The 9,329-nt window shown below is 55.9% G+C and overlaps 1 protein-coding gene across 1 annotated transcript; it reads right to left on the bottom strand.

Annotated features, from left to right (window-relative positions):
• Nucleotides 1–1,101: 1,101 nt before the first annotated feature.
• On the bottom strand, nucleotides 1,102–5,752 carry VOLCADRAFT_84753 (uncharacterized protein; the record flags this gene model as incomplete). The annotated part of the gene is made up of 9 exons (XM_002958988.1): nucleotides 5,380–5,752; nucleotides 4,893–4,932; nucleotides 4,134–4,212; nucleotides 3,844–4,010; nucleotides 3,434–3,498; nucleotides 2,985–3,096; nucleotides 2,283–2,500; nucleotides 1,727–1,841; nucleotides 1,102–1,281 (listed from the first exon to the last, which is right to left on the bottom strand). The coding sequence occupies exons 1-9, from the start codon at nucleotides 5,631–5,633 to the stop codon at nucleotides 1,102–1,104; spliced, it is 1,230 nt and encodes a 409-aa protein (XP_002959034.1). The 5' UTR covers nucleotides 5,634–5,752.
• Between the last annotated feature and the right edge of the window lie 3,577 nt (nucleotides 5,753–9,329).

Genomic DNA, 9,329 nt, shown 5'->3' with positions numbered 1-9,329 from the left:
CAAGGCAGCACGCGTGTACAGGCGACACAAGGCGATAAGGCCCCGTACGGCAAGCACCACGCATGCCGCGATACGACATGTCGTGCATGTATGCATGGTGTGCACATGAGAGATACATCCAATACACACTCTCTTCCTTCACAGGTCCGTTGACAACATACAACAATCAATACACACATGTAGACACAGCACACACGCAGACGCAGACGTGCAAACGCGAGCACAAGCAATTGAACGCACACACGCAAATGAAAGGTGGCCAGCAGGGCGCCAGCAGGGCCATCACCAACTTCAGGAGCCATCACACTCCCAAACGGCGCAGCAGCAGTAAGTACCTCTAGTAGTAAAAAGATATACCACCAACAGCGCCACTGTGTGGGTCAAACCTCAACCCCCACACGCGCACACGCACACCCCCAACCTCAATAAGGGATACCGTAGCCACCTTTCATTTACCCCACCTTGCCTGCCTGCATGACTGGGGCCTCCCGTACGTCCCTCCCTGCAGTGTAGGCCTGTAGATCAAGATGATGAATGGATCAGCCAGCTCTCCGCTCTCAGCCAGATCCGGCCCTCCCCCCCACACAACTTTGTCAATGGGAGGTACACTCCCCTCCCCCCCCAAAGATACTTCCTTGAGCTTTCCTTGACTGCTGTCCTCCTCGGCTCCTCCACATGGCATTGGCACCCAACCCCACCTGGAGCGATCTGGATTGCCGCCCTTGCGGACAAATACGCGGAGACCCCAAAGCAAAATCCGGCAAGCGCATCTGAAGGAATAGGTACTTGTGTTTTACTGCTACATTCCCCGCAGTTATCACTCTCTCTCTCTCTCCAACACGCACGTAAAGGCGCTAGTCTCTTCCCTAGCTAAAATCCACACTTCAAAACGAAATCTCCCTCCCCCCCTGCATCTGCTGCTGCTCTCGCCACTGCTGCTGATGCTTCTGCTGCCGTTATCACCCCTCCTGCTGCTGTTGCTGCTTTAGACGTGGTAGTACACAAGAGTATCTGCTGCACGTGTGTCCGCACTGCACCAACCTGCTCCTGCTCCCATTATTGGTTGCTCACCGTGGTTGTCATCCCCCCCTCCCCCGCCCCTTACGTGCTCATCTCCGTCTCCGGCGGCCAGACAAAGTCATCCAGGCGGATGAGCACCTCGTTGCGCCTCAGCATGGGCGGTGTGGAGGGGTCGTTGTACCGGGCCAGCTGGTAGCCGGGGGCGGGACGGAGGCCATCGCGGAGAAGCAGGTCTCGGAGCAGCCGCTCGTTTTGAACCACCTGTGCAAATACACACGGGACACACATACAACGCGTTGCAGGATTGGTCTGCCCAACTTCCTGCACCTAAGGGGGGGACACCTAGGGGGATTGCTCGGGAGAGGGAGACCGTCAAGGGGGGGATTGTACACGGAGGATTGTGGAATTTGGCGAGCTAGCGAACGTTGAGCCGCACAACCCCCTTCGCTTCATGTGTAATGTGTAATGTGTAATGCACACAGCAAAACGGCGAGTCGAGGATTCAAACCTAAAAGGACGTGTGGCCGCGTAGCTCGGTGGTAAGAAACTGACCCCTCGCCCTAGGGGCCGCCTCGCCCTATGGCCCTCACCACTCACTACTCAATACCCTTGAGGTACCGAAGCCGCTATGGGCCGGTATCATCTTCCCTCCAAAAAGCACCAGCCCCTCTTAAGTCCACGGTCCCCCTTCTGCATGAACCCCCACCTCGTAGTCCAGTGGCCAGCCTGAGAAGCGGATGGCCGCGGCGTACCTCCCCTCCTCCCTCTTGCGCCCAATGCGGGGGTCCAGGGGGGCGGGTAGGGCGGAAACATCGGAATACCTGCAGGCGGGGAAGGGGGGTTAGGCCGATAATCGCCCAACAACCAAGGGCGGGGGTGGAGAATGCAACACACACAGTAGTAACGCGAAATACACATACACATACACATACACATGCACGTGCACGTGCGCACACGACATCAGCCTATCACGTCAAGCGGTGGTGGTGAGCGGCCGCATCTGCTAGCATGCAGCCCCGCGTGAAGCCCAGTGAGGACGAGCCTAGAGAGCTAAGAGAGCCTGGCCACGTACGAGCCAGGGCCTCGAAGCTTGGCCACTGTGAGCATGGGCACGCATGCGCCCGGGTGTGATCGGCCCCCTGGGCTTGGGGCTAAGAAACGGCTGAATGGTGAAGTTTCCCTCTCAAGCCTCTTCTTGGCCCCGGCCCCACAGGAGACGCAAACACGGCGCTGTTTTTCCCCTGCCTTCCCCCCCTTTTCACCTGCTCTCCATGACGAACTTCATGGCCACACTGGAGTTGGTTTCCGGCTGCACCTCGTTGAACACCGGGGTGGTCATCTCCATGGCCAGTTGGGCCCTATTGCTCCCGAACAGGTAGCTGGCCAGCTCCGAGAAGCCCGAGCCACTGGCGGGACCCGACCCCGGGCCTGTGGGGGCCTCCGCCACCAGGTACGGCTCGTAGCGCCGGATCTCGTACTCCTTGATAGATAGATCGACCGACAGACAGACACACAGACAGACATATTGGTGAACAAACCGGGTGCCACGTGGGAGAGGAGCGGCGGGAAATGAAAATGCAGTACGGATGGTGATGATGACGACGCGGGGGAGGGAAGCTTCAGTGCCGGGCAAATTGCAAACTGGCATGCATCTTAGGGATGGCGGTGATGAAGGGGGCCAGGCAGGGGCCGCGCAGGTTGGCGAGCAACTACCTTGGCAGTGTCCGGTGGTGCGCGTGTATGTGCATGTCTGTGTGCACGTGTATGTGCATGTCTGTGTGCTCCTGGCCTGCATTCCGCTTATTATTGACCTTCCATATCGCGTAAAGCGCATGGTGAGTACTTCCGCTACAATAACCACAATCATAACTGTTTCTATTACTACTGTTACATCAACGAGATGGGAGTGCTTCCACAAGACAGAGCTGTTCGCACGCTATGTGACCCCATAGGACCCGCCGCACCTTGAGTTTCTTGAGCACCACGTATTTGGGCGTCTCAATGCCGGGTGTGAGCTGCAATTGCTGCTGAATGAACATCTGAAGCGTGTGTTGGACACCCTCTAGACTGAGAAAGCTGCAGTGCGGTGTGTATTGGGACAGAGGAGAAAATAAAAAAAGGGGAGGGGACAAAAGGGGGAAGGGGGAAGGGGGAAGGGGAGAGGGCATACAACAAACGGATTCAAACCCAAAAGTGCGATTCGAGATGCGGGCGTGGAGAATGGCGGCGGTACGGCACCCCCGTGCCCAACACGCTCCCCCGGAAGTACACAGGAGCCTCTAACCCCGTGTTGAGGGTAAACTGGTTGACGGGTTGTCAGCACCACAGGACGCTGCAGGGAAGGGGCCACCCTCTCCGCCCTCTCGAGCGCGAGGGTGCCCATCCCGTGATCTGCTCTGCTCTGATGACTCACGCGTTCCTCTGCAGCGCATCCCAGTAGTCGGTGTGGCTCAGTACGATACCCGTGCGGGGGTCCACCTGGGGAGGGGAGGTGGAGGAGAGTGTGGAGGGGTTTGCTTGGGGGCCGGGAAAGGGAAGTTTGAAGGCGCTACGTTACGACGGATATGGGACTGATAGCCGTGGTGGCTCCGGTGCTGCCACCCCACACCACCCAGCCCGACCCAAATCCACTGGTGGGAAAACTTGGTTACCCGCCAGGCCACCCCTCGTCCTCCTTCCCAACCTCCCACCAACCCGTTGCCACCCTCCTCCTCCGTCCTTGCTCACCCAACCCCCCTCCCTCACCCACCCACCCACCCACCCACTCTTTCGCGACCTTATCCCCCTTCCCAACCCCGCAGCCAGGTACGTAAGCGCCCACACCTTGTAGACCGTCCTCCCCGTGAAGGTGAGGTTGGGTCTCCAGGGCAGCAGCCACATCACCATCTCCATGGTCCAGCGGGCGGTGACGGAGTCGGGGCCAGTCACGGAGATGCTGTGCAGGTCGAAGGTGATGTTGAACAGGGTGCGCAGCAGCCGGATATTAAACACTGTGGCGGCGAGGCAGGGCATGGGCAGGGGGCCGAGGGCGGGGGGACCAAAGAGGGGGAAAGGTTGGTGTGGGGGAAGTGGTAGTGAGGGCGGGGGGGCCGTGTGCATTTGCGCCCTCTTACCATAGCCCTCTCGGCTGTCGTACTTGGTGATGGGGTCCTCGAATACAATCTTGGGAGAGTAACGCGACTCCGTGATCTCCTGCAAGTGACATGGCGTAGCACATGGCGGGGTTGCGTTGCGTTTTGACTCCTGTTGTGTTGTAGTTAATTGTGCAGTGCAGTGCGATGTGGCGGCATCATCCAAGGTGAGATGAGCCGCCTAGCATTCGGTTGCCTGACCTCACCTCACCTCATGCCTTTTCAAGTGGGGCAGCGACTGGATCCTCTTCCCCACTTAACTCACTAGCTAGGAAAGACTGGCAGCCGAATGTTCTCCTCCGCGCCTCCCAGACCAGAGCACTCTCTGCTGTCCCCTCCGCACGCATACACCAGCTGCCCACCCATCCCACTATTAGCTTCTCCCCAACACCAGTCGCGCCTCCATGTGCAACCGCCACCCTTATCCCCTTATCCCCTTCCGCTAAGCCCCCATTTGGCACTACTCCGATACCCCAGCCCTCATTCCCCGCGTACATGAGCCCCTAACAAATAGATACCACGGCTCCCGGGTAATGGTCTTTTTCGCAGCCCGTCTCGTTTTGGGGTTTAAGCCCGTCATCCAACACCTAGATGCGTTCCCAGTCCCGTCATCATCATTGTTATCCTTCACCTGGCCTTCTAAACCCTAATACCGAAATCCCAGGAACCACTTGCTGTGAGCCCCATGGAACCCCCTGACCCTTCCTTGCGCCCTTCAGCTCTACCTCCCTGTGCACTTACCCCTTTTTCAAAGAGCATCTTCAGGTCAGAAGCCAGGAAGCTGTTTCAGCGGTACGCATGACGAATAGGTCAGGACCGGCCGAGCGAGGTGCGATAAAGCCAAGGGCAAATAGGGGAGGAAAGTTTCGGGGAGTTCACACAGGCGACAGGATGACGGAAAGTACTGCGTGCTTCGGAGGTCCCTGAACACTGCCAAAGTCCGACATATAATTCAGAGGTCAACAAGGTGTGTTACCAACATAAGTTGACGGGGAAGCGGGGTGCCGGGTGATCGTCCCAAAGATTGAACCGCACGAGACCTGTTCACTTCATCTGAGCAGGTTTCTGCCATCATGTCATCTACTTTGAGCTTTACCACCGGTCAAAGAAGGTTGCAAAAGATGCAGACCGGGTAACAAGGCGTGGCGTCGATGCTGGCAGATGCACGACAGAAACCGAGTAAAGGTTTCGTCGCGGTTACATCCGATTCACAGTGCTAGCGACCTGCCTGCATGTATCCTGCATGATGAAGGCCTGTCGCTGGGCTTCAGCTTCGCGTAGGAGGACAGCATCTGCCTCAATGCTTACATCCCCATCAGGAAGCGCCAGCTCTTCCGCACGGGTTTCGTTGAGGGGCGCAGGTGCTGCTTTTAATATTATGCGCCGTGCGTTAGGTAGGGTTATGAAGGATTGGGCTGCTTTCCGATGCGCTGAGGGTCTCACACCGGAATGCCGAGGAGTTAAGCCGGACAAGGAAAACATGTTGCACAAAGACGTTTACAGGCGTCAACTACGGCGTGTAAGCTTGAGGAACCAGGACACCGACAAGCTGATATTAACACTGCGTTGCCGGTGTTTCATCATGAACTCGTACGCTTCTCATTTGCGTGTGAAAGACTAGGCTGCGACACGAAAAGCTAAATGAACCATGGATCATGTGTGTGGTCGCGGATTTACACTACTACAGTACGATGTACTCAAAACACAATCCATGCGCGCACCAAGTGTTTTCACTACCGGCTTATTGATTACATCATGTATGCAGAAATTGAGGAGGAAAATGCCTTTGGTAGGGTAAGATCCTCCGACAGCGCACACAGTGATCCCCAGCGATGGACTCAGCGTCGTGGACCTGGACAATACCGACGTTCCACCAGGCTAAATACCGATCTTTCCTTATGAGTTGCTTCGGGGCCCGTTGGAGCCACTGTGCTGCGCCAGCCATGCTGCTGTGGCTGCTCATCAGCTGCAGATATATGTCGCGTGAGGATTACAGCCAGGCAAAGGTCTTTGAGGTGTGCAAGGACAACTCTACCACGTCATTCGCTCGCTGGGGTTGGAGCAGTGCATCCTTGCCCTTTCGCACGGACGCAGGTGTGCACTGCCAATACTGCTGTCCGCAATCGGCACGAAGTCGTCGGGGCCGCAGTAGCGTCAGCTGCAGCAGGCTCCGTAGCAGTGCAATGCGTGGAAGTGCTTCCCGCCCGGCTCAACCGGACAGCCTCGGTCCGTCGCTGCACAGCCATCACAGTTGGCGCGATCGTGCATTCCGATGCAGTGACTGGAGAATGGCTGTCGCGACAACAGGCATCACCGCTGGCAGGACCCTTTGAACACCAGTCTGTTACATCCGAATTGGGGATGGCGCTGTGATGCAGCTGTTGTCAACTTTGATGGCCCGATAGAGTCCTGGTCAAGGTTGGGTTGACAGCATCTACTACTACTTTAGCATGCACCGAGCCCTGTTCATAATCCGGCCGTAAATATAAGTCCGGATGATCTAAACTACAAAGTAGCTTTTCATCCCCTTCGTCATCATGACCAAAGGGGGACAAGGTTTATTCCCAGAAGGGAACCCAAAGGTCTCCAGGACTGGTCAGTGGCCCAGGCCCGTTGCCTCAGTCACTCCAGCATTCGAGAGAAGCGGGTTTCCCCATAGTGCAGCCGCCCAGAACCAGTCAACAGGGCTTGGTGCAGCGGTCCCGATGTCTTCTGGCGGCTGCAGGTGTTTGTGTCCCAGGGCTCCCACAATCCTGCTTGGCAGGTCCCTGGCCCCAAGCCAGAGCACGGTTGGGCACGCTGTCATCAGGGCCCGGACTGGAAAGCCGGGGTACAGTGTAGTGGCGGTTCAGGACAGAGGGCTGCAGTGCTATGCCTTGCGACTGTCTCTGATGGGATTTTGCCTGGGGTAGGGGGCATTCGACGTGCCATCCACAATTTGTTGCACACTCCTGTACCTGCCACACCACAAACCCAAGCCAACCACAGGTCTGCAGGAGGCCCTGCCACAAGCAAATAATTCGCGACAAGCAAAAAATTTTCCCCATAGAGCTTTTTCCATTGTGACACACTTCGTGGCCCAAAACGAAAGGTGTGGCGCGAAGGATTCGTAGCAGTACGGTAGGCCCTGCCACACCACAAACCCAAGCCAACCACAGGTCTGCATGAGTGCATACCTTGATGCGGAACTTCACGGCTTTAGTAGCACATTGGGCTTGTGCATTCTTTGGAAATGCTCGGATCAGATGGTGCTGGCGACTGTGGCAGCCCCCCAAAAAAGGAGGGAAGTCTTTAATTATGTGGAGAGCTAAATGGGCAAACCCATGAACAGTGGCCAAACACCATCGTACCAGCTGATTGTTCAAGAAGTTGATCAAGGAGTCGACAACCCTGCCCATCAGCTCTCTGGCCTCCTCGTTTTCAGGTAGTCTGCCTGTAGGCGTTGGATCAGCCGCTCCTGCTGATCACATGTCGCCTTCCAGATGTGCGTTGTCGCCTGCATTGCCTGCTGCTTGGCACACTATGGCTCATCATTACCTGTCACCCGAGGTAAACTGCCTGTCAAGTTGGTATGAGGGGATTACGAGGGGGTGCAGACCCAATGCAGCACTGGAGTACGAACCAGAAGGAAACAAACACCAAGTGCAAAGTGTGCAGCGCAGCATGACATTTTACTGCCAAAGGTTGAAGCCGGCACTGCATGCATAAAAAATCCAACCCAAAGCGCTCTAATACCTTCACGTTTCACCCAGGCCAGGGCTTGTAATCTTATCATCATGTATGCCCTTCGCTCATTATTCGCTGTTACTTGCGACACCGCGTCAATCTATGCCACTGGAACCTCGACGCCATTCACCTCATGGGGCGCCATGGCGGCCTTGTGCTCTTCAGTCTTGTTGAAGCGTGGACGTCCTCAGGGACACTTGCCACGGGTTTGATTGCCGCTGCCGCCGCCGGCTCGACCGCCACCGCAGCCGATTTCGCCGGCACCAGCATCACCACCTCCAGTTCCATCGCCACCACAGACTCCGCCTCCACAGCGACCACCGGCTGCACGGCGGGGATAAGCTGACTGATACCGTATTCCTACTGATACGCGCTTGTAGGTCCTTCACTTACATCAAACCACTTGCATGGAAGCGCAAAGGCTATGAAAATACAAAGCAACGCGCATACAGTTGGCGCATCAGCGCGTACCTGGCGCCAGCTGAAGTAGAACAACAGGTGCATCCACCATGCAAGAGAAAATAACGGGCTCAAACCCTGCAGATATTAAACTTTGAGCAAAGAATTCAGCTGTGGAGCGCCTGAGCCAACAAGTTATGGCCAACATGTGGATAGATCGAACAGGAAATCGACTCATCGCCCATGTTGACTTCTGTTTACACAGAAGGATTTGTCCTTGAGTTACAAGTTCGCTGGTTTCAGGTATGAGGTCAGCAGCCACGGGCCTGGACTAATGCCGAGTGTCTCATACCTGGAACGTGCGATCCAAATGGATCCAAAATCATGATTGGAGACAGGCAGATAGCTACGTAGCCTATGCTCTGGCGACCTGCAACGCAGATTAGCAGATCTTTTTCTAAGGTCGGACTTTGTGATGTGTGGCAACCAGAGTTTGAAAGTTGGTCAAAATTCCTCGTCCTTTGCTTTCCGTACAGTGCCTGTACCAGGAGTTCTGTTCGATTCGCGATGGTCGGCTTTTTGAAATAACAGGTATACACCGGTATCCTTTACTGCAGCCTAGCAATTACGTACTGTTATTATACTTTTTGTGATGAAGCAGGGATTTACGTTTACCATCCTCCGTGCAGCGGAGACTTCATTTGCCTTTCAGCGCTTTCAACCCTGAATGCTTTACACAGTCAGCAAAGGGTCGGCTCATGCCATCTACCACATTCTTAGCACCTGATTGAAACCATGGAGAAGCCAAGGATTGAGTCTTGGCCGGAACCTCTGTTGCCAAGTCCTCTTTTGCCCTGCGCTTCGCGGGGTTTCCCGCAGGGGTCAATAACTGGCTGGATGTTCACCAGTCAGCAGAGCCCGCTGTCGGATTTTTCCGAAGCGGTTGACCTGTCCGCGGAGTTTCCTTTCAGCAACATAAAGCGCTTACCTGATGAAGCCTGGATGGTGAGCCTATGTCCCATTCTTTCAACGCTCGTTCGACGTCCAGGCTCC

Source organism: Volvox carteri, assembly GCF_000143455.1.
Source record: "Volvox carteri f. nagariensis unplaced genomic scaffold VOLCAscaffold_117, whole genome shotgun sequence".
Taxonomy (NCBI): domain Eukaryota; kingdom Viridiplantae; phylum Chlorophyta; class Chlorophyceae; order Chlamydomonadales; family Volvocaceae; genus Volvox; species Volvox carteri.
The sequence above is the reverse complement of the archived record's forward strand: the minus strand, read 5'-3'. Positions and strand labels throughout refer to the sequence as shown.